Raw genomic sequence first — 24,645 nt, forward strand, 5'->3', positions numbered from 1 at the left:
CATGCCTTAGAGGGGACTCCGCCACCCTGGCTCACCACTCAGAACAATGACAGGCTAATCATTACAAGCTAACATTGAGGATCTTATTGTGTATCTTTCTCCTCTAGAGATCGATGTGGGCATCACACAGTGATCAGTGACCCACACTGTTAAGACAAAGAAATGAGCATCTCTGAACGATGCAGTAAATGACCTCTATAGGCCTCCGAGGCATCACAAACTGGCCTCCTCTCATTCATCCTGTTTATCCAAGGCTCTCATAAGCTGTTTGTGGGTAATATACACACGTGATCGCGCAAGCGCATACACCACACCACACACACACACACTCTCGCGAATACACAACCATGGAAACATATACACACTCAAGCTCCCTCTCGCTCGCTCTCTCTCACACACACACCTACATACGCTCCTTAGGGGTCTTCCATCTCCTATAGCGGTGGAGAAGGAGTAAGAGGTGAGGACAGAGTGTGTCGTGGCTTTGCTTTAATGACTAATGGCGTGCATGGGATTGATTATACGAATGATTAATGGCATGTATGGGTTGCATTAGGCCTGGGATTTATAATAGGCATGGTCTGGATTTATGGTTAGTGGGAACTCTGCCTTCACTCTGAGCTCAACACTCACTTATGTGTCTCCCATACATGCAGAGACACTACGTGAAGGATAGGATGGTGTAGAATGGTGTTTTAACAGAATGAAGAAAGCAATAGATCATTCAGTATTTTCAGTCTCACAGCATGCTTATTGATAATCAGATGCTGTGGCATGTAAAGGATGTGTTAATAATTATCCCCTTAGAGCACTGGGCTTATTTGTGGGTTGTAGTACTACTTATAGGAGAAGCCATGCAGTCTGCATACTGACAGTTCACCATCTGTTTGGTTAACATACAGCAATATGCAGTATTGTTACTAACAATTGTGTATCAATGTATGAATTCATATTAAAGAAACCATAAATAAACAAACAAAAGTATTTTATTATTTTCAACATTCATAATCGTCTTCCAGTGATCGACATCTTTATATGTACAGCATGAGCTTCAACACAGAGGTCGTTAACACATCCAGGTACACACAGCAACATCTCTCCTATCCACAGCCCCATGCACAGCTCCACTCACCCAGACACTGAGACCTGCCACATGTATACTGTTTACCATTCATCACCCACCCTCTCTCCATCTCTCCCTCTCTCCCTAGACACGACACTGTGTACCATTCCACTACACTGCCTCACACACATACACACAGATTTGCATGCATGCGCACACACACACACACACATACAAATGCACACACACAAACACACACACACACACACACGCACACCATCCCAGTCTCTGCTGGCCTCCTTTCCCGGCCCAGTCCTGACAACGCTAATGATTCTCACTGAGGCACTGGATGACGGGTGACAGAGGCAGCCAGACCAGGGCTGAGGATAGGGAGTGTGTGTGTGTGTGTGTGGGGGGGGGGCGAAGAGGTCAGGGATGGTGGTTGGCCTGGGTCCTGCTTTCTGGATGGTGGAAGGTTGGAGGATGCTCAGACACGAGGAAGATGGTAATTTATTACATTTAAGACAGGCATGACACCCTGAATCAGCCTGCATTCAGATCACTGGCCGGGCGAGAGAGTGGGAGGGGGAGGTAAACACAAAGGAGGAGAAATGGGGAGCAGAGGAAATGGAGGAGAGTAGTAGGAAATAATGTGCAATGGGAGAATTTAGCCTCAGGCATGATGCATGTTTTGCCTATTTCTGTATAGTTAGTGTATTTATAATTCAAATAGCCTATATGCCTTCAATAATTCACCAGAATATAATATCAAAGGGTAGTGCATAATGATATTTTTAAAGAGAATAAATAATAAAAGTGTGTTTTGCAAGGAGAAATGACCACATGATTAAGGCTATTCCATTTCTTCCTCACTCGGTTGGTAATGATGTAGATGAAAGTGAATGGCTGTTTTTCATTTGCTTGTCAATATAATTAAATAAAGATTATTTTTTTTTGCTAGTGTATTTTTGTTCGTTTTCTATAAGGTTATGAATAATATTTATTACACATAACCAAATGCCTATATATTATAGGCAAAACTATTTTAAGAAATTTAAAACAAAATATTGTTCACAAACACCGGGCGGCTTGTTTCCTCTAAACGCTAGATGGCAATGTAATTCAGTAATTTCATAAACCATTTCAGATCCAATTGATTTCATTTGTTAACTTCAGAGGTTTGGGCAGGTGACTCCTAATGCTTCTTCAATGCTACAGAGAAATCGGAGTAGCCTTATCAGCTCCAGTAGGCCTTCAGTTGGTAGCTATAGGACTAGCCTACAGATCTTCCGAAATCTGTGAGCACTCAGGCTTACATTTTTTAAGTGGAGAGTCCGATACAGTGAAGTGGAGAGTCATTCAGTGAAGTGAGGTAATGTTCTTGTTGACCAGAACCTTATTATTTTAGTAGGCTAGCTACTTACAAAAACGCTTATGCTGCGTTCACAACCAAGTGGGAAATGGGGATTTACTACCTGTAGATAAACCCCTTTTGGCATGGATTTCTGACATGACAAGAAATTACCTCTAACAGCATTTTCATCAGTTATATGCAACTAACAAACTGAACGGTTGATGGTTAGAATACCTGAGCTGTTACGCCCTGACCTGAGAGAGCCTTTTTATGTCTCTATTTTGGTTTAGTCAGGGTGTGATTTAGGTGGGCATTCTATGTTTTGTTTTCTATGTTTCTTTATTTCTATGTTTTGGCCGGGTATGGTTCTCAATCAGGGACAGCTGTCTATCGTTGTCTCTGATTGGGAATCATACTTAGGTAGCCCTTTTTCCCTCCTTCAGTGTGGGTAGTTAACTTTGTTAGTGGTACTTAGCCCTGTAAGCGTCACGGTTGTTGTTCTTGTTTTGTTGGCAACATTTGAAATAAAAAGAGAAATGTACACTCACCACGCTGCACTTTGGTCCACTTCTTTTGACGGCCGTGACATGAGCAGACAAGGTGAAAAGTATGTTGATGTGCCCTTGAGCAATGCACCTAACCGTAATTTGCTCCAGGAGTGCAGTACAACTATCACTGACCCTGTAAAAAGACTGTTGGAAAAGCATTCCAGTTGGCTGGTTGAGAGAATGCCAAGAGAGCACAAAGCTGTCATCAAGGCAAAGGGTGGCTACTTTGAAGAATCTCAAATATAAGATACATTTTGATTTAACACTTTTTGTGTTACTACATGATTCCATATGTGTTATTTAATAGTTTTGATGTTTTCACTATTATTCTACAATGTAGAAAATAGTAAAAATAAAGAAAACCCTGGAATGAGTAGGTGTGTCAACTTTTGACTGGTACTGTACTTCTATCTAGAATGTGTTATTTGAACAGGTTTAAAGCCAAGGGTGGTAATTTACTGCCATCTACAGTTATGGAATGTTTGCTCACAAGTATAATTCATTGGCTGATCCCTCCAGATGACCCGGTGGTGTAGCCTCAATGGCAATGTCAATGCCAAAACAGGTTTTATCCATGTAGAGTCCTGTTCTATGGTGGTAAATGTCTACTTCCCACTTGGTTACGAACGCAGCACTAGCCTGCAGGAGTCCTATAAGAGGGAACAGATTTACCAAGAGCCAACTTTTTATTTTGTATTCCACATTTTAATAATTTTAAACAAACAAACAAGTCATTTGGTCATTTTCTATTGTAAACATTGGAATAAAACACATTTTTGCCTCCATAAGCTAGAACAAGATGGTTTAGGCCATATTATATCACTAATATCGAGTTTGTATTACTCCAATGCACTTTATTGACATGTCATGTATTTAATTTCAGTGGAATAAAATCTAGGACAGTTCTTTACTACAATCTATTAACGCAAATATTTGTATTTTGTTATTTAACTTTGCATACATTGCCTTCGGAAAGTATTCAGACCCCTTGACTTTTTCCACATTTTGTCACGTTACAGCCTTGTTCTAAAATGGATTAAATAAATATAAATCTCTGCAATCTACACACAATACCCCATAATGACAAAGCATTTTTTTTATGTATTAAAAATAATAGACAAATGCCTTATTTACATACCTTGTCAGACCCTTTGCTATGAGACTTGTAATTGAGCTCAGGTGCATCCTGTTTCCATTGATCACCATTGAGATGTTTCTACAACTTGATTGGAGTCCACCTGTGGTCAATTCAATTGATTGGACATGATTTGTACAGGCACACACCTGTCTCTAAGGTCCCACAGTTGACAGTGCATGTCAGAGCAAAAACCAAGCCTTGAGGTAGAAAGGAATTGTCCATAGAGCGCCGCACAGATCAGGGGAAGGCTACCAAAAAATGTCTGCAGCATTGAAGGTGCCCAAGAACACAATGGCCTCCATCATTCTTAAATGGAAGAAGTTTGGAACCCCCAAGGCTCTTCCTAGAGTTGGCCGCCTGGCCAAACTGAGCAATCGGATGAGAAGGGCCTTGGTCAGGGAGTTGCCCAAGAACCCGATGGTCACTCTGACAGACCACTAGAGTTCCTCTGTAGAGATGGGAGAAACGTACAGAAGGAAAACATCTCTGCAGCACTCCACCAATCAGGCCTTCATGTTAGAGTGGCCAGATAGATGCCACTCCTCAGTAAAAGGCACATGACAACTAAAGACTCTCAGACCATGAGAAACAAGATTCTCTGGTCTGATGAAACCAAGATTGAACTCTTTGGCCTGAATGACAAGTGCCACATCTGGAGGAAACCTGGCACCATCCCTACGATGAAGCATTGTGGTGGTAGCATCATGCTGTGGTTATGTTTTTCAGCAGCAGGTACTGGGAGACTATTCAGGATCGAGGCAAAGTTGAATGGAGCGAAGTACAGAGAGATCCTTGATGAAAAGCTGCTCCAGAGCACTCAGGACTTCAAACTGGGGTGAAGATTCACCTTCCAACAGGACAATGACCCTCAGCATACTTAAAATGTGATGGTGCATTTCAGATACTGATATTTCAGTTTTTTAATTTGTAATACATTTGCAAAAAATTATACAAAAATTTTTGCTTTGTAATTATGGGGTATTCTGTGTAGATTGATTAAAATAATTTTAGAATAAGGCTGTAACGTAACAAAAAGTGAAAAAGTCAAGAGGTCTGAATACTTTCCAAAGGCACTGTATACTGTTTAGGGTTCTTCTTTTTTCTCAAGTAAATAATTTAACACAAAATGAACATTTCATTTATAAATATTAGAAACTTATTTCCAATTTTAACATGTATTATAAAATGTTCCTGTTCTTCCAAATGTAATCATAAGATAAGCCTATTCTTAGCCATATTAAAAATACTGGCTTCGTGTTATGTTAATAAAAGTTTATATGACGTGTAAATGCATTTCATAACTGCCAATGCAAGGAGATATGTGTTCATGTACAAATCATTTAAACTTGGACTAACTACACCTTACCACCAAATCTGCATGTTTCATAATGTATGTCACGTGCAGTATTTGTCACCACAAAATTATAAGGCTATCTATCTTTATCTGTCCACAACATTCCTTTATACCCATGTTGGTCCAGTAGGCATGACTTGTCCGGAAAAAAAGGAGAAATGGAACGTCGAAAGGAAGAGAGAATTCGAGCCAACACGCAAACAGCATCCTTACAATCTGAAACACAACCTCTTCATACGCTGACCACAATATACATGTATAGTGTCTGTAGCCTAAACTCTGTTTACGGATGCATTGTTATCCAATACTGGCGCTGGACAGGAAGGCATTCTTCAAGGTATCATTATCTGTCATAAAGAGCAAAATAGGTGCCCAAAATATATCCGATTCAACCTATATATATGCTACACTCATCGAAAAAAAGGTTCTAGATAGAGCCAAAAAAGGTTATGTGCTTGCTTCATACATGGCACCTCGTTCTATAAAGAACCGATATTGGCTCCACATTTAACCTTATATGGAACCCAAGGGTTCTATATGGAACCCTACATAAGGGTTATACATAGAACCATTACATTTTACATTTACATTTAAGTCATTTGGCAGACGCTCTTATCCAGAGCGACTTACAAAGGGGTGCCATATATGAAACAAGCATTAGAACCCTTGTTGGTTCTATCCAGAACCTTTTTTTCTTATAGTGTATATCCAAATATGACTGGGTGACCAATGTCACGGCCTGAGTGAGGCTATTTGCGCCGAAATTAGACTCCTGTTTGATATCCTATCCACAGCCTATACTATAATGCTATAATGTAAGCCTATACCTTGATCACTAGTACAGAAAGTGGAATATAATTATATTTTCTCAAGACTGCTCTAAAAAATAATCAGACATTTGTAAAAGTTAGATCATTAAAACAAATAAGTACAGTTTTCTTCACGGTTACGTTCAAAGGGAATAGTTAAAGTGTTGAATTGTCATCTACCAAATTCCTTTCTTGCGCTAATTGCAATGGATATCCTCACCGCCTTGGTGACAAGATGTGACAGTTATTTTTCGTCACCCTCTGCCTTATCCAATGCAAACAACATTCGTTGGCGTGTCATGGGCTTTACTCCAGTCCCCCTTTATTTGGCAGTATGGGACTGGTTAAACCCTCCCTCTTTCCAGGTTCCGTCATCACCTTCTAACGCTGATCAGTGGAGCCAGTCTATCCTATAAGCGCGCTCACAGCCAACCTGCAAACATTCGCTGACACCTTCACATTTCAGAGCAGGAGGCAATGGCCACGAGGACCGACGCATCGATATAGCCTGTTTGTCCTGGGAAGTTCTTTCTTCTTAGGCTACATTTCGTTTTCAGGGAAAACGGTGCGTTGGAAGCAATATACGGCATTCTGGAACGAATCAGCTCTCAACTGTATGGGCTATAGATTACCTTGACAAGCAGTCTCGGTGATTGACAGCAGGACCAATACACGAGGGTTGTCGATGCGCTTATTAGAAAAACTTTTTAACCGAAGGTTCTTAGTATTATCCGCCATGGTGATTTCGCCATTTAGACTATCGCATTAATTATTGTTGAAAAATACACATCTTCACCTTGCTGCGGGTTTCCTTTTTATTGCCACTGCGGATTACAATATTCAATCGGACGTAAAAGGCATCAACTTCAAACGCCACCTTCTCTGCGGACTGAGACAGTAGCTGTTTCTTACCACTCTGTATCTCCAAGACAAGCGCATGTCGATGGCGCAAAGGGTAGGTCTTAGTGCACTTCCAATGTGTAATTTCTGAGTTGATCAAACTGAATCCAATTTCCTTTTGGAATACCAATAAGAAGTCTGGACCCTGTATCCGATGCATTGTTCTGTTTTCCATGCATGGGCAATTTGATTAGATGAATGTTTACTGTCATCCTCATGCATAAAGGCTTGTGTTTGGAGGGGGATGTCTGTAGCCTCTCTTATATCCGTGATAGAAGCATGCCAACAGACAGTCCTCGAGTTTCTCACACTTAACTGTATTTCTCCATCCAGTACGATGAGCTGGCCCATTATGGTGGTGGGATGGACGGAGTTGGACTCCCGGCGTCTATGTATGGAGACCCGCATGCTCCCCGGCCGCTTCCGCAAGTCCACCACCTGAACCACGGTCCGCCTCCTCATCCAACCCAGCACTATGGAGCCCACGCACCCCACAACATCATGCCCAGCAGCATGGGCAGCGCTGTCAACGACGGGCTAAAAAGAGACAAAGATCAAATCTATGGGTGTGCATCAGACTTTTCCCATGGTTTTGCACTGGGTTTTCTAATGTTTGATATAGCCTACAAATAACAGTTACAAGTGAAGTATTTAAAAGCATTTAGTCAGAAGTTAGAACCAAATTCTAACTTGACATGATTGAGTAAATCGAATTTAATTCATTTTGCGCAACAACAAAAAATCTAGGCCTATTTTACGAGCATATTGCATCTCAAGATTCGGCCCTTAAGTGGAGACACTTCCCTTTTGTCAGCTATTGTAGGACATCCGGAAATATAAAACACGGATCAAGTGCAATGCAGTCCACTTAAAACATGTTTTTATCTAATATTCCTGGAAAGTGTGAACACATATTTACGTTTTGTTTCCATCATGTTGCAGTCACCCGTTATTCCCTCTGCTAGCACTGGTGTTTGAAAAGTGTGAGTTGGCGACCTGCACACCGAGGGAGCCTGGAGTAGCGGGCGGCGATGTCTGCTCGTCAGACTCCTTCAACGAAGACATCGCTGTCTTTGCAAAACAGGTAGGCTACTTGTGGTTTAAGCCACGTTTTGTCAGCAAAAATAGGGATACAGATATTATTGTTGTGAAGGTTACTGTAAATGTTAAACATGTTTTCCTTCATTTATTTAATGTTTGATTGATAGATGGATGGATTGATTGACTGATTAATTGATCGATTGATGGACTGATTGCTGTATGCAGATAATAGACTCATATTATACATTTATTTTTTTATAGATACGTGCAGAGAAACCGTTATTTTCATCGAATCCAGAGTTGGACAACTTGGTAAGCAAGTTAACCTGCAAATCAACTGTTTACGCATCAATTGCGCAGCTGGATAAATAGTGTAATATGGGCTTGTTTGAGTTCACTTTATTTGAACACAACACGGATGTTCAAAACGTTCATTTGAAGGAGCAACAGGAAATGCAGACGAGTCTTCTATCCAAAGCCTATTCTGTTCCTCTGCAGTTGGAAGCCGCGGAGGTCCTTGCCTTGGGCATCCCCAAAGCAGGGACTCTAGGAACCATTGCTGTGCTGTTGAATCCATTTGAATAAGAAAATGCATTGTTTTAATTCATGTAGAATACTGTTACATATCACTTGCTTTACTGTATATGCCTGCAGTGGGCATTCATGCAGTCGCTGTCTAATGAAAACCTCATCTCCGTTTTCGCCAATTTTCATTTTTTTCTTTTATTACATTAATTGAAAGCAGTAACTCCCCTCAATGTACTCTGAACATTTCATGACTCTGGGACCAAAATATATTCAGAATAGCTTCTGAAGTTTTATAATATGCTCGTTAATATGAAAATATGGGCGTTTTATTCCTTCTGTTGAGCTTTTCATCAGACAGCAACGATAGGCTAGTTACTATCCATTTGAGGTCAACATGCCAGCATGAATTAAGCCTAACTCGTATATTTTCCTTTTCCAGATGATCCAAGCTATACAAGTATTACGATTTCATCTTTTGGAATTAGAGAAGGTAAATTATGTTGTTGTATTGTAGACCTATATTTAATGCTTTACTCTGTGCTTTTTTGTGTTTTTCTATATTTTGGTCAAAACGTCCTGCAATCACTGATATAATCGCACAGTTGTACTCATAACTGCATATTTTACTCGAACACACTAAGCATATAGTTTACCTGGCTGCTGCACGAATGTCCTGTGTTAAGAGTGCTGCTAACACGAATTTTCATTGAATAGGTGCACGAGCTCTGCGACAACTTCTGCCATCGGTACATCAGTTGTTTGAAAGGCAAAATGCCCATAGACTTGGTCATAGACGACCGAGATGGCTGCAAATCTGACTTCGATGACCTGACAGGATCCTCCACAAATCTAGCAGATCACGTGAGTGGGTCGGCTTTGAAATTAGCCAACATATTGGTGCTCCTTTTGACAAGGGGTCCCAATAACATGGTGTTTGTGACGTACAAAAAAATATAATTTCAAGAAATGTGCGTAATTGTGAGTCAGTTTAATAGATAACACATGTAATCAACAGCTTTTAAAATAGACGGTCAAATGTAATTTACTGGTATTAAACGATTTTTGTATTAATAACCTATTAGCAAAACGTTACCTAATGCACATTGGTGTGTGCAAAACTGAGACAGTCAGTCCCTTAATTCATGTGTGTGTGTTCTCATTATATGTTGTCCTGGTGGTGTGTAGGGAAGTTTCATAGAGCTTTCGTGTCTTCTTAAAAAGAGGAGGAATACGAGAGGGAATGATTTTTCGTTCTTAACCTTCTTCTGCTCTATTGTATAAATCATCTACTTTATCTGTTTATCAGAGAGTGAGCGAGAGAGAATGACAATTGTATGCACGCATGACTGTAAGCCGCTTTGGATAAAAGCGTCTGCCAATGGCATATGTTGTATATTAGATGAGAATGTGCTAATTAGACATTTCCTAAGTCAATTTTCTATAATTTTATATTCTTTCCTAAATTGCATTTTTGATGTTTTGACTTTGAGGTAATGGTAATGGATCTTTCTCCTCTCCTTCCCCTTCTAGTGTTTTGATTTTACACTTGAATGCGAATCCAATCAGATTATTATTGTCAGTAAAGAGGGGGGTCTTTGTCAATCCATGTGCCCATAGGGTGCCCCCTACTCTGGCTCTTCCTCTTCCCAATACCCACTCCCCCTGTCACACGTCATCTCAGATGGCACGATTCCTTAACCTTAGCATTGGAGCAATGGCAGAAACTTTGTTGGGGAGATTCCTCATATTAGATTACTGTCATGTACAGTCGATTTTTCTTCGGAAGTAAGCCAAAAGAAATGCTATCCACTGTCCACATTCACTTCCATTTTTGGATGATGTTGCACTTTGTTGATTCGGCGGTTGTAGACACAAACAAACACTGTCAAGGTTCATTCGTCTGACAAGACGGGACATTTTCCTGCTGGTCATCCTGGGATCCAGTTTCCCTTCGTAATATAATATGTTTTTATTCCAAAAGGACTTGCAGTCATGTGTGCATACATTTGATGTATGGTAGGCCCCGGGAATCAAACCTACAAACCTGGTGTCGCAAGCGCTATGCTCTGCTACCTGAGCCATACAGGACCACTTCACCCACTGCATTATGTATGAGCTGTAGTTCTCTGGGTGTGAGGGCACATGCAATACACACAGAATGTTGTATGTGAACGCCAACCACACCGTATGTTGGGTATGTTCAAGTTTGAGAAGAAACACCAGCTGTTTGTTTTATGTTAGCTATGTGTTGACGAAGGCAACTTTAGCCTCCGTTTCCAGTCCTGGCCATTTGCATGATTTCAGTAACATTTGTCTGACTTGTGAGACTAACAGCAACTAGTGTACGTGTGAGAAGTTAATAAAAAACAATTATTGTGGAGTTTAGAACTATGTTTCCTCTACTCATTCTATTTCTATAGTGAAGGCAAACCCTCACAGTGATAAAATGTGTGAGGGCAAGAAAATATATTGGTCTGAGTATGCTTCTCTAAGTATACTTCTCTAATCAAGTTCTGCCTCTCTTTTGCCATCTCCTGCTCTTATGCAAATGTGAGCTCATCTCCCTATTTGAGTGCACAACCCAGCCTATAGCCAAGAGACAGCACCTTTTTATATCCATGTTTATATCGCACATTTACCGAGTGATAATACTCATTTGAGTTAAGATACGACTGGCTTGAAAAATGTATATTTGAATCGGGTTAACCAGCTAGTTGATACTGCCATTTTTCCTCTGATTTGAAGATCATGTGAGTTGAGAAAGCAATCCGGATATCGTAATGTCTTATACTTACCTCATCAACTTCTCTGCCTTTATGGGTCTCAGTTTTTATGATACATTTTAAAGAACGATGGACCACACTGTATCAGTAATTAATGCCATCTTAACAGCTGGAGTGCGTGTGGGTAAAGAACCCCCGTCGTTTGCTTGATAAACGTGGAAACACATGGCACTTTGAATGGGGATGCCACACAAACAGCTTTCTATTTACTGTGTGTTGGGATGGAAAAGGGGGCCTGCTCGTCGAGCTCGTCGAGAGGCCTCATTCACACTGCGCTGCCATTGTTGCCGTGATTATTCTTGTCGTTGGCTGAGCTCTTCATCTGAGCACCATCCGGCAAACAGCTGACAGCCAGGAGGCTGAAGAGGTTGCTCTGCTGTTTGGCCCTCAGCTTAAGTCTGTCTAAGTACCATGGTCCCTGCCCTTATATGGCCCAATAAATAGGGGTTCGGACAGATACTGGGCTTCTGAATCAGGATAGGCAGGAGTGTTGCTGGAGCTCTGATGCTGATAGGTTTTGCTCTACAGTATTAGCAGGTTTAGCTGAATATAAGCTCTCTTCGTTTTTGTGGGGGCCATCTCCGTTTCAGGGAAAATGGTAACTTCGAGTTTGGGATTATCGATTGTTTGGATCTTGTTCTATTTTCTTATTGAGGTCAAGGTCAGATTGTTCCATGTTGTGTGCTGTGGTATATCAGCTAATAATGAGGAGAGAGAGAAGCGGTGCGTGCGTGTGTGTCCGGGATTTACATTGATATTGAGTAATGGCATACTGTTCCACTGCTCTCTAATGTGATCTCTCTCTCTCTCCCTCCTCTCCTGGTGTGTGGCCGGGATGTGGGATATGTTTATGACCCGATGAACCTCTGTGGACCCCAGAACCCGGCGTCCTGGAGAGACCTGGAAGACGCCCACTCCACGCCTTCTGTGGGCACCCCGGGGCCCTCCAGCGGGGGCCACGTCTCCCAGAGTGGGGACAACAGCAGTGAACTCGGTAAGAGACCCACAGCTTCTCTTTAGACTCAACTCCATATCAAAGGTTGACCTCAGTGCTGACCCCATACAAAGGCAATGGTATTTTCTTTGTAGGCTATAGGGTAAACTTAGTCTTTCCAGAGATCCTAATGATAAGCGGTTGTTGTTGCTCTATACTTATCATTCAGATAAAGTTGATAAGAGATTGTTGTTGAATCAACAGCTATTTGATTGAGTTTTGATAGTGACTTTGTGGTTTATCACTTATCCAGGTCAGGTTATGGAAATAGTTCTATAGTTTAATCTGGTCTCTGTTATATGATGGCTTGTCTGATGAGTGTCATTACTGCCAATTACTGGTTTTGCATGATTCTGCCGAGCATTGCAGTAGTGTAGTCTACTTTGGTTGCTGTCTGTGTGCTGGCTGTTCATTTGGCCTGTGATTTGCTCATTGGAGGCTATAAGGGTTTTATGACTTGTTTTTCTTTTTATCTCCTATGGCCACAGTAAAAATAGAATAGACTTTAAAGCAACTTACCACCCTCTGCCCATCAGGCATCAATAGCCAGGGCATTGAGCTAAACAATGGGAGGATGCTTTGCAAGACAACAGCAATTCAGAGGATGAAAGGACCGTCAGAAACACAGATTAATTCTCTTCCTACTCTGATTTTACCAGAGTTTCTTCACTTGTCCTAACTATCTGAAAACATGTCAAACAAATTGCACTTAATATCCCTGACTGCATTATTTGTAATGTAATTGAATGCTTTAACACAGTAACACTGTATCTGACTTGTATGTCAGCAAAGCGAGGGGATGAGGATGGGTGCGAATGGCTTTTTCCTTGGTTCCTTCGGGATACTTTTTTTTTTAAACAACAGCAGGGGAACACCCAAGGTCCATGCCTCCCTGCCCTTTTGACCTGGGTAGAGAATGCATAGAGGATGGGGGAAGCACAATCCCCCCTGCCGAGAGAGCCACTTTTTATGTATGGATGAACAAAGAGGAGAAAAAGCCCCTGGTAGCAGGATCTGATGCTGCCGTGCCTACCTGCTGCTCCTCGTGCTCCTCCTAGGGCCCCTTTGCCCTTTTTCCATCCCTCGTTTCCATCCCTTGTTTTCATCCCCTTTTCTCATTCAAGGGGATGAGGAAAGCAAACACTTTTAACATAGGAAGGGAACTGGGGGCCAAAGTGGGGCCCTTACGTCAGTAGTGCAGACCTGGGTAGGAGATTACCGATGCTCTTCAAAGCACCTGCTACTATGAGGGAGCTCCTATTTTCCTAATGGACATTTGTCATGGTTTTCTGGGCCAATGATAAAAGCCTTTTAAAGGGTTAACCTACAATCTTAACTAATCGGGGAGCCTTATGGTTGGTTGCTGTGTGGTTGTCGTGTAGTATCAACCACAGGTATGTGATATGTGGTTAGTTGGTGGTGGTATGGTTGTGGCTATGTTAGCCATGTGGCTAACCGCTAACCCATGGCTTATACAGTCTTTGGTTGTTTCCTTGTAAGCTGTGTGATATGCAGAGGGCTTTCTCTTTGATAACACCTCCCCCAGGGTGACTCTCTCAGATGGGGCACAGGGGCAGAGCTAAAAAGGCTGAGATATCCTAGGAATGTTTTTTTTGGGGGGAGGGGTTTTGAATGTCCATGACAAAGGCAAAAATAAAAGGAAAGGAACCCAAGGGCCGCTAGCTGCTGCAAAGCGCCTGTGCAAGAGGGGAATGCAGAGAAGGAAGAAACAGGATGCAGTCAGTGCATCTTTTAGTGTCCTCCAGATTCCACCGAAGAACAGCAATGACACTGCAGGCTAATGTCCCTATAGAACCTGTCACAAAATGTTCTCACAAATAACAAGGGAGTGAGACAAGAGAACTATATCTAACCCTTATCAATCACCACTCGCCATCAATAGGATATAGGCCTACGGAAGGCACAATTCTAGACATACTCGTGATCTGTGGAGAAGATTCAGCAATTATCAAGATCTTCACACTATGGATTCGCCGTGTTTTGGCAAGCTGCCAGACAGCAGCTCCCATTTAGCGGCGTGCATCATGGGTAATAACAGGAGGGCTGAGAAGTGTCACTGATGATGGATCAGGTCCCGGTGAGCTCATTAAGCAAGCTGCACTGGGCTCGCATCACCGATGCAGGACCGGGATACAGCAATCAGTTCTGCTAGCTAGTAGCCCACCCTGCACTTTGTCTTGTATGGACATGTCATCATGTGGATTCTCTTGCCTCTAGTTGTCCCAGTTTATACCTGACTGTAGGAAAACGGGTTTCTGCTGTTGTTGATGAGAGAGAGGAAGAGATAAAAAGAGAGAGGTAGTGAAGTGTTGGGGGGGTGGAAGCGGAAGCCAGACAAGGATGCTACTCTTCTTCATATCTTAGGGTACTGTTTTTCCTAAAGCGCCTGAGGCGATACTCCAGCTTCCCTTGCGGCAGCAGGCCCCCCCCTCCTCTATGTTACGCGTGTAGACACTGGGGCATGCAGGGAGGGAGCTGGGCAAGCAGGCAGGCGAAGGGGGCTAGGTCACGGGAGGAGAGTTCCATGGATACAACTTTGCAAGTAGTGCACCATCACACTGGTTAGATTGGCTGAGTTGCCAGGGAACAGTCAGAAGCGATTAGCGTAGCGGAGGATCTGCCCTTAGGCCTTCCCTCTCTGGAGCAGGAAAAAAGAGAAGGATGGGGGAGAGGAGGAGGGGGGCAGGAGGGGGCTTGATGTTTCTTAGATATAATTAGGCCGTGCTAGTGAGTTCTGTCTTTTCTTTCTTTTTTTCAGTTATTTGCTTCAAGGACAAAATGACTTAAAATGACCAATATTGGTTTTGGTCATTTTGATTTCCAGCTAAGCCCGAGCATTTAATGATTGATTGGCATAGTTTGTACTGATTATTTCACTATTGAAGGCATATCTTGAGTGGTGTTTCTCCCAGCCTGTGAGACAGGATACTAATTGTCCTCTCTGAAATGACAGATGTCTTCAACACCATCCTTCAAGTACTCTGCACCCACAACAAACCTCATAAGTTCCTTAGAGAATAAAACTGTTATAACAACTTGTTATAACATCTACAGACAGAAGGTGGGGTATGGAGAACAAAGTGAAGCATCACCTATGCCCTGTCCGGTCCACGGATTACACCATCCGTCAAAACTCCCACCCCCCCCCCCTTCTCTCTCTCCCGTCACCCTCGTCCCAACCCACTCAGTCCAACTCATCCTTTTTAATGTCAATATTCATTAGCTTAAATATTTATGCATGAATTTGGGCGCATATATAGAAGCCCCTTTGATTGATGCATCCCCAAAAACAAAAAGACATGCCAGGGTGATGCCTAAGAAAAGTAGGGTTCCTGTCCCGCCCTGGGGGAGGGGTCTCTCAGATACATTATTCACATGCCCTCCAGGCAGGCTTTCAAGGCATCTCTGCCCAGAGGGCAAGAAAAATAACCACCACTGTTAAAAGTAAATCATCTCTGCTGATGCACAATTAATGTCGGAAAGGGAGGAGAGACATGGAGAGAGTGCACAGAGAGTGCTGTGATGGGGAGCAAGGGCAGGGGCGGAAGCCTCGGAAATCTCGGTTTAAAAGGAAGCCTTGATCCGTGTGAAGGTTCCCGCAGAAATCGAACGACGATGGCCTGCTAATAATGCCAGGAGGAGAGAGGTGGTGTGTGTGTGTGTGTGAGTCCGACAATCCAACACAGACAGACTGGAGGGGGAGGGGTGGGGGGGGGGTCACTGAACACATGGTGGGGCTTGAGGGGAAATGACCACAACCCCCACACCCCCCCCATCCACCCACCAACACATCCCTAGCCAAATGTTTGATATGTTATTTTCCTCTCATAGCTTTAACCATGAGGTTACAAATGATGTTTTTGTTATTGTTCGTGTTTTTATTTTTTTATAACCAAATCATTAGTCTATATCAAACAGCGGTGTATATAAATAAATACGCTGCTGCCTGCGCATTGTGTCCGGCCACAGCACTAACAGTCATTATTCATGTCAAGTGTACAGCCCGGATCCCGCGGTCATTACTTCATGTCAAACTTGTAGCTCAGATTGAGTTAATAGCCTGGCTTTTTTCTTGAGGTCTCTCAATACAGTATACTGTATGAACCTCTCTTCAATATCCAGACACTGTATCAGAGTGTGGATGAGGAGATGCAAATGTGAAAGATATGTGGAATATTGTGTTGCTATGCTGTTGCCATGCCCTAGACCTCTGCTGCACTTTTAATGTGTTCGTGGCGAATGGCGGTGACGTGCCGAAATGAAAGCCTTCTCTCTCCTAACGTATCCCGCCACCTCTCTTCTCTACTTCTGTCTCTTATCGCAGGAGACGGCCTCGACAACAGCCTTGCATCACCGGGCACAGGGGACGAGGACGACCAGGACAAGAAGCGGCAGAAGAAGAGAGGCATCTTCCCCAAAGTGGCCACCAATATCATGCGAGCGTGGCTCTTCCAGCACCTTACGGTAAGACGGCAGGCCGAGCCTAACACCAGCTCCAGACATTCTCCCTTCATGCAGTGGTTCTCAACCTTTTTTTGGTTATTGTACACCAATCACACCGTCAGGTGCAACTGGTCATGACTATTATCAATTTAACCATGAAGCCTATGTTTTGTACATATCTTATGGCTCTTGTCTAGTACTCCCTGAGAGTAGGCCAAGTACCCCTAGGGGCAATAGTAATAACGGTTGAGAACTGAAGGTCTTGCATCCAACACTCAATGCGCAACAACACAAGGGCGTCGGCCTGTGGCTTTGTAGTCCTTCGCCGAGCCGTTTTCTCTCGGATGTTTTCTTAGTGAGAACAGTCATTGAGACAAAGGCACAGAGACCTGTGTAAAAGACAAGTAGCGAATGTTGTCTAAACGTGGCCTCTCCATCATACCACACTTGTTAGGAATGATGCCACTTTACTCAGCGTCTGAACTACGTTTTACAAAAACAGAATAGGCTACTTTCCCAAAGTGAAAGGACGAGCTCACATTCCAGCGACTTCCAACCAATCCTCAATGAGGAGAATTTCACCTTTTATATACGGGCCCAAAAGACGCCGCCACTGCCTCTTACTCCTCAGTTTTTCTACTTTTCTCCTCTTCCCGCTCTTAGATGTTTTCATAGCCTCTTATTTGGTTGCCGGGTGAAAAGCGGCCACACAGCTCCTGTACAGGCAGCAATCCTTTCCTCTAAAAACCCACCTTTAGATTCCCCAGTTAAAAAAAGAAGAGGCAAAGAAGGGCTAATTTAATTATCCCCTCTCTGTTCCCCCTTTTCAGCCTAATTGGTTAAGCACAAGTGTTTGTCGTGGCAGGATGTGCCTCGTGAACACTGTGTGAGGGCCCCTCAATGTCCTCTGAATGGTCCAGTTGCAACACCCAGGCGATCAAGCATTCATCGGGGCCGCGGAGGGTGTGAATTGTGAAAAGAGCCGGATTATGTTTTGTCCCGACTTTACCGTTGAGGCTGGCATCGGAGAAGGGACAGAAGGGGGGGGGGGGGATTCTCTGGATGGTCTTAGCCTCCAGCTTTTGTGGTCCCTATTCTGAGGAAAGAACTCTAACGATCCTCCTCTACAAAGCTATAGAGAAAGCAGCTGTGTAAGGTTTACATTACTTCTAGGATTCCTTATTGGCCCATTAGCATGGTCATACAGTAACTGTTGGTTTCCGTGCGAGCCACGCTGTTTGAAGACCTCCATCTGCATGCCGATGAAGACAGATCTTTGTGACGCTCTGTTCTAGACAATGTCTATAATTAGTTACGACAAACATACATTGCGTTTTGAAATGCAGCTGTGAAAGGGTCCTCTTGTTTAACCATGAGACCCTTTGCTTTGCTTGGAGATAAAAAAAAAAGGATTAAGTCCACAGCTCAATGACAGGTTGCCCCAGAGTGACCTGAGTAAATTTCGGTTGTACATTGGAGAGAGGCCCCAACGTGACAACAGTCTGTGGGACATTAGCAAAGTGGGTTGTTTTTTTTTCTAGACAGAGGGGTTCTGCTGGGTTGAGGGAGGAGCACTGAGCCATCCGTCACTAGACTGTCAGCCACCAAGCTGGGAGGTGACCATGACGATCACTTGTGGTAACAGTGGCCTTTGTCACTACCATGTCGGTTTCTGTGTGTGTGTGTGTGGTATATGCTTGCATGTGTGTGCACGCTTGTGTGACTGAGTGTGTGTATACATGTGTGTGCCTGAAAGCCTTGTTTAAAAATGAAGTGCTTGGAAGCTCATCCTTCACCCGATGACCACAGGAGGTGGCTGTGGCCCTGACAGCGCCAAAATGGGGACGCGCCTCCGACCCTGTAACCTGTACATGGGTCACCTCTGTCTGCCATCTGCCACCCTCCTCCCTCTGTCACACCGCCAGCGGAGAGGCAGGGACAGGGAGACAGGGGCCGGGGCCCCTATTCAGGCCCTAACAAAGGCGGCAATTGTGTCCCTTTGTATCGCATCTGATCATTTGTCAAATAATGTCAAATAATGTCAAACAATGCCACACGCTTTAAGCCCAAAGTGTTTGGGGCTGGGGCCAAGCAGTGGTCAGTCTTGGTTGTTCACTTGTGCTTATGTTAACTAGAGAGAGAGACTTGTGTGTGTATATGTGCCAAGGATCACTGTGGATAGGAGTCAGTCACAGGGCTTGACTACATTTCCTGAGCGACTTTCCCTTTAAATGGTGTTTCAGGGTTTCATTCTAGACGTGATCATTCAAAATGAATGCAAGCTGGGTGTTCTTTTTTTCAACTGAAGCACAGACTCTTCTCTTTCTGTCCTCTGTTTACCACAGCACCCCTATCCTTCAGAGGAACAGAAGAAGCAGCTAGCACAGGACACAGGCCTCACCATCCTGCAAGTGAACAACTGGTGAGTAGCTAACCCCCATGTCCCCACTCTAACCCTATAACCCCTGTGCTTCCTTCTCTCCTTCTTTCTTCATTTCCTTCTTTATGTCTGTCCTTTCCTTCTTCCTTTTTGTCTTTCCTTCTTGCCTCCTCCCAGCACTGGTGAATATGCTCTCATTTGCAACTACACTACAGCCATGTTTTAGGAGAAGCACAGACGTTCTAAGCTCAGCTCTTTGGAAATGGAACTAAAATGGAACTGTTTTACATGCTCTATCTATATTCACTGTCTGGTGGACACACTGAAACTTTAAAGGGGAGGTGGTGTGTGTGTGTGTGTGTGTGTGTGTGTGTCCCTCCCCACACGATCCCCCAGCCTCATTTTACATGTATAACATGATGGATTAATGTATATTTAAGGCCCAGTACCCTTGCCCCTTTGTAGATGGCTTAGCATATTTTGGGAAAGAGGAACAGAGACAGGGGGATTTGGTTTTGAGGATACAGTTCTGGTGTGTCGTCTAAAAGGAATCATTTTATTTGGGGCTTACACAGGGTCCGTTTTGGATTAATTGAGATGACATTGGCTTCTCGCGATTAATCCTCCCCCGTCCCAGAATCCCATGGTAGGGTCTTTTTTTAAGTGTATCAGATTCTCAACGGACCTAATTACATAGACATGCACCTCTAATCCCAAGGAGTTAAGTCTATGGATTTTTCTCATGGATCAACTTCAATACACTTATCAAAGCAGGCAAATGCTTAGTTTACCAAGCTGTCCGTTCTTTTGGGTAGTGGTACGTCTCTGCCCGAAATTGGCAAAACGTTTAGCCTTATCACAGCCCAAGGCTAAAGGGGCTAAACCCAAATCAATAGACTTGGTAAGATGCTGTATGTGGCTTTCTCCGAACACCCTAGATCACGAGAGGTTAGTACGCTAGTAAAACTGGGGTAGGAATTTGTCACACTCTGTTTGATTTCTGAATGCTTTGATTGTGTAAGATTATCTTTAGTAGACCCGGGAGAAAAATGCAAAGGAGATCTAAAGCAAGGAGAAGCTTTGAACTGTATAGTCCATGTTCGTCCGGACAGTGATTGGAATTTTCTCTCCGTTCTATCTTCCCTATCTCTCCAGGTTCATCAATGCCAGGAGGAGAATAGTACAGCCTATGATTGACCAGTCTAACAGAACAGGTTAACCATAACATACATTTGTTAATTGATAATAATACAATGAGATGATAATGTTGCTCTGTCATATTTAATTGTACTATATGATTATTATTTATGTAGATAATGATTTTTTTTGAATGCCAATTTTATTGTTATCTCTTCTGTTTTATGGCCTCTAAACATACTACTCTAGTATTATATCTCTATTTTGACCCATTTCTGGTTTATTTTACATCCACAGTGGGCCAGGGGACAGCATACAGCCCTGACGGTCAACCAATGGGAGGCTTTGTACTCGACGGACAGCAGCACATGGGAATTCGACCTGGCGGTAAGCAACCTTTTATTCTCACCATGTCATATGCAGTGGTGGGAAAAGTACTGTATTGTCATACTTGAGTAAAAGTAAAGATACCTTAATGGAAAATGACTAAAGTAAAAGTGAGTCACCCAGTAAAATACTACTTGAGTATTTGGTATAAAATATACTTAAGTATCAAAAGTAAATATAATTGCAAAAATATTCTTAAAATATACCTAAGGATTGACGGTAAAGTATAAATAATTTCAAATTCCCTATATTAAACCAACCAGATGGCACCATTTCCATGTCTTTTTTTAGTTACGAATAGCCAGGGGCACACTCCAACACTTACATATAATTTACAAACAGAGCATTTGTGTTTAGTCAGTCCGACAGAGGCAGTAAGGATGACCAGGGATGTTCTCTTGATAAGTGCGTGAATTTGATAATTGTCCTGTTCTGCTAAGCATTCAAAATGTAACGTACTTTTGGGTGTCAGGGAAAATGTATAGAGTAAAAAGTACATTATTTTATTTTGGAATGTAGTGAAATAAAAGTAAAAGTTGTCAAAAATATAAATGGCAATGTACAGATACACCAAAAAAATACTTTAAAGTATTACTTAAATACTTTACACCACTGGTTATTTGTTCCTTTCTACCAATGTTGCCTGGAATCAGTTTTGGTTCTGTTTGTCTATTCATGAGTTAAATATTGCAGAGTTTTATATGAACCTGTGTATATTGCATCATGTAATTGGTTCCTCTCTCTGTCACTCATTCTGCAGGACCAATGGGTGGCATGGGAATGAATATGGGCATGGATGGACAGTGGCACTACATGTAAACCCTCTCCAACCAAGGCAAGCCTGAAGAAGACGGTGAAGTAAGCACTGCCTTAATCTCTCTCCCCTTCTACATTTGTCACCCACAAGCCTGCCTCCTCTGCCTTTATCCCTCTCTCTTTCTCAATCTCTCTTTCTCCCACTCCCTCCTCACTACTCCTCTCCTCCTCACCCCTCGCCTCAATCGTCCCCCTATTCCTCCACAACACCCCATCTATTTAAAAAAAAATGTTCTTGCTCCCTCTCTCCTCTCCTTCTCACCCCGTTCCTCAATCGTGCCTCGATCCTTCTCCATCACTCCATCCTCCTCTCATCTCCTTCTCGGGGCCCAATATGATTAAGAGTGTGGGGTTTTCGACTCCCTCTGTCCCCCTCCAGCCCTATCAGCTCTCTAGCCCTGCTGACAGTTCACAAATCAAGATGTATCGCCTGCCGGAGGCACTGGAGCTCACCGTATTTTATTTAACACCCACACTCCACTGCTCAATGAGCCACGCTATAATGACACTTACCTTGATTAATTGAGCTCTTTATATGTAAATAGGGAACCCCGCGTTTGCCTCACTTTTCACTGGGCGCCAATTCCGCCAACACAGCCCCTTTCCCTTCCCGATAATCCACAGATTTTGCTAATGAAGTCCAAAGAGCATGATGGTGATTGCAGCGACGGCACATCGCCTAAATTTTAAATACAGCCCACATAGACATCTTATGCACTCAAGCTGAATAAATGTTGGCAATATAAATTTTTGACTGTTTCATCCAATCATTTCTCATTGAATGATCATTGACCGATTACTGTAATGGCGTAATACAGGAGGCTGTTCTCCTCACCTAATTTAATCTGAAGTGAGACCGTATGCTGATTGTGATGGCAGTAAATTTACCTAAGGATCCATGTGGGGTTGTTTTGCAGTAATATGTGGTTATCCTATGCATAATGGAGTCAGCCATATCAGTTATCTATTAGGGAACCCGTAAGAATTACACCAAAGAACCAGCACTGTCCCGGTGTATGTATATGTTGTAAGGTCTAAGTTTGTCTCTGTCATGTGTAGCTTTGTCTTTAATTTCTAAGGTTTAGGTTCCATATTTGTCTTTCTGTAAGAGACTGACCCAGGCTTCTTCTTTGTGTGACAGGCCTCCGTGGTTGGCTCAGGGAAAATTCCATCCTGCCGCGTGGTCCAATGAAAGCGTGACTCCGCCCAAGTCACACCTGTACCCATCATCTGACCACGCCCACCTCACAATCGCACTGGAAAATAGAGGACCACACCTACCCTGGGACAACCCACACCTGTACAGACCCTGCCCACATTGACCTTTACTAACTAACCCCATGGCTGGAGGAAGACCAGGATCTAGGAATAAACAACAACATTTACAGACAACAACAACAAAATACTTCTGAATGAACAACAGAAGCTAAAATGACCTCAACAACATTTTGACAAATTAGTTTTCTTTTTTTAAATTATTTATTTATTTTTCTACAATGGTGGACCATTGGGACAAGAACTTTCAAGTATTTGCTCAAGATCTATTGTCACAATTGTACATACAAACAGCACACACACACACACACACACACACACACACACACATATGCTCACTTACACACACACATACGCTCACTTGTTCTCACACACACATATTCTCTCACACACACACACACACACACACACTACATCCTATGAGCACACCATTTGAAAACAACCACTGTGGAATATCTAAAAAGATGATGGAGACTAAGACTTTTAATAGCTGTTGTGGTGTATAGACTTGTGCTTTTTCATTTGACTGTTCTGTCCATTTTTGTGCTTTTGTGATCACTAGTTTATAGCGTGAGAGTTTATCACTGATCCCACCTTTATGTGCTGTGGACGAGAGAGAGAGATTGACTCAGTTTGCAGCTCCATCCAGCTCCCAGCAAAATACCAAGCCCGCTTTTTATAAGACTGAAAGAGCTGATGAACTGACTCCATACTGGTAAGGTGGATCCTGGACTGACTTCCATTTAGATCGCATTCAAATAGTTTTATAGCACACAGGAAGGAGGGAAGGGTTTCTACACTAAAAACCAAAATAAAAACTCATTTTAAAACTTGACCTCAAATCTTTTGGAGGAATCTTTTTTCCAGCACATATTCCCTTTCATCTGGGAAATAAAAAACATTTTGGGGAGAAAAAGAAGAGGTATGCCTTGAGTTAATCATATTTTGTACAACATATGATACGATATTGTGACCCAATTCATTTGGATAACATTAAGAGCTGAATGCATTATTTTTGTTGTTGTTGGTGTTTGGTGGTTATTTGCACATTAGCTACCTCCTGCTTTGTATCTATGGTAAACATTTATGAAATACCGCATATCTTTGTAAATTAAAATGATTTTCGTAATAACACACTTCGTATTCACACATGAGGTCAAGTTACAGTTTTGGTCGATATGGGACGAAGTTGCTGTCGCTGTTTTCTTACTCGATTGAGGCTGACAGGAATGATGGATGACCTAGGACTACCGTTCTTCGAAATACAGGGAGATACGCTGAATACCAAAGCCACACTAATTCGTTTTTCTCAAGACACAATAGGCTTATGCAATGAAAAATGAAGTGGAAGCCTAGAGGAAAATGTCATATTTTCAAATAATTTCGTATGATATCAGTCCCCCGACAAAGGGGGGAAAAATATTTCAACATGGGTCTTGTAACTTAGCCTAAACAACGTCGATTGATAAATTCGTTGGTATATGGTTTTGTTGATATTGCTGTATTTTCAAGGATATATTCGTTTGTGTAGTTTGCTGTCTGTATTGCGGGGTGTGAATTGGACTGAGAAAAAAATGTGGGCTACTAGGAGGATCATTTATCAATGTCAACCAGTAATGATATTGTGTGCTGTATTGATGAGAAGACTTACATTATGGCGAGATGAGACTCATG

The 24,645-nt window shown here is 42.6% G+C and overlaps 1 protein-coding gene across 1 annotated transcript in view; it reads left to right on the top strand.

The window, feature by feature from the left end:
• The window catches only part of LOC135505515 (homeobox protein Meis1-like), a 49,002-nt gene extending 25,198 nt beyond the window's left edge, over positions 1-23,804 (top strand). The window contains exons 2-13 of the mRNA XM_064924588.1: positions 7,500-7,732; positions 8,109-8,250; positions 8,469-8,519; positions 9,175-9,225; positions 9,450-9,596; positions 12,398-12,512; positions 16,858-16,997; positions 19,322-19,398; positions 20,512-20,570; positions 20,791-20,880; positions 21,641-21,738; positions 22,838-23,804. Of these exons, the coding sequence (XP_064780660.1) occupies positions 7,500-7,732; positions 8,109-8,250; positions 8,469-8,519; positions 9,175-9,225; positions 9,450-9,596; positions 12,398-12,512; positions 16,858-16,997; positions 19,322-19,398; positions 20,512-20,570; positions 20,791-20,880; positions 21,641-21,699 (1,164 nt within the window). The 3' untranslated portion in view covers positions 21,700-21,738; positions 22,838-23,804. The remainder of the gene's footprint in view (positions 1-7,499; positions 7,733-8,108; positions 8,251-8,468; positions 8,520-9,174; positions 9,226-9,449; positions 9,597-12,397; positions 12,513-16,857; positions 16,998-19,321; positions 19,399-20,511; positions 20,571-20,790; positions 20,881-21,640; positions 21,739-22,837) is intronic.
• The last annotated feature ends 841 nt before the right edge of the window (positions 23,805-24,645 follow it).

The sequence above is a fragment of the Oncorhynchus masou genome, chromosome 19 (assembly GCF_036934945.1).
Source record: "Oncorhynchus masou masou isolate Uvic2021 chromosome 19, UVic_Omas_1.1, whole genome shotgun sequence".
Taxonomy (NCBI): domain Eukaryota; kingdom Metazoa; phylum Chordata; class Actinopteri; order Salmoniformes; family Salmonidae; genus Oncorhynchus; species Oncorhynchus masou.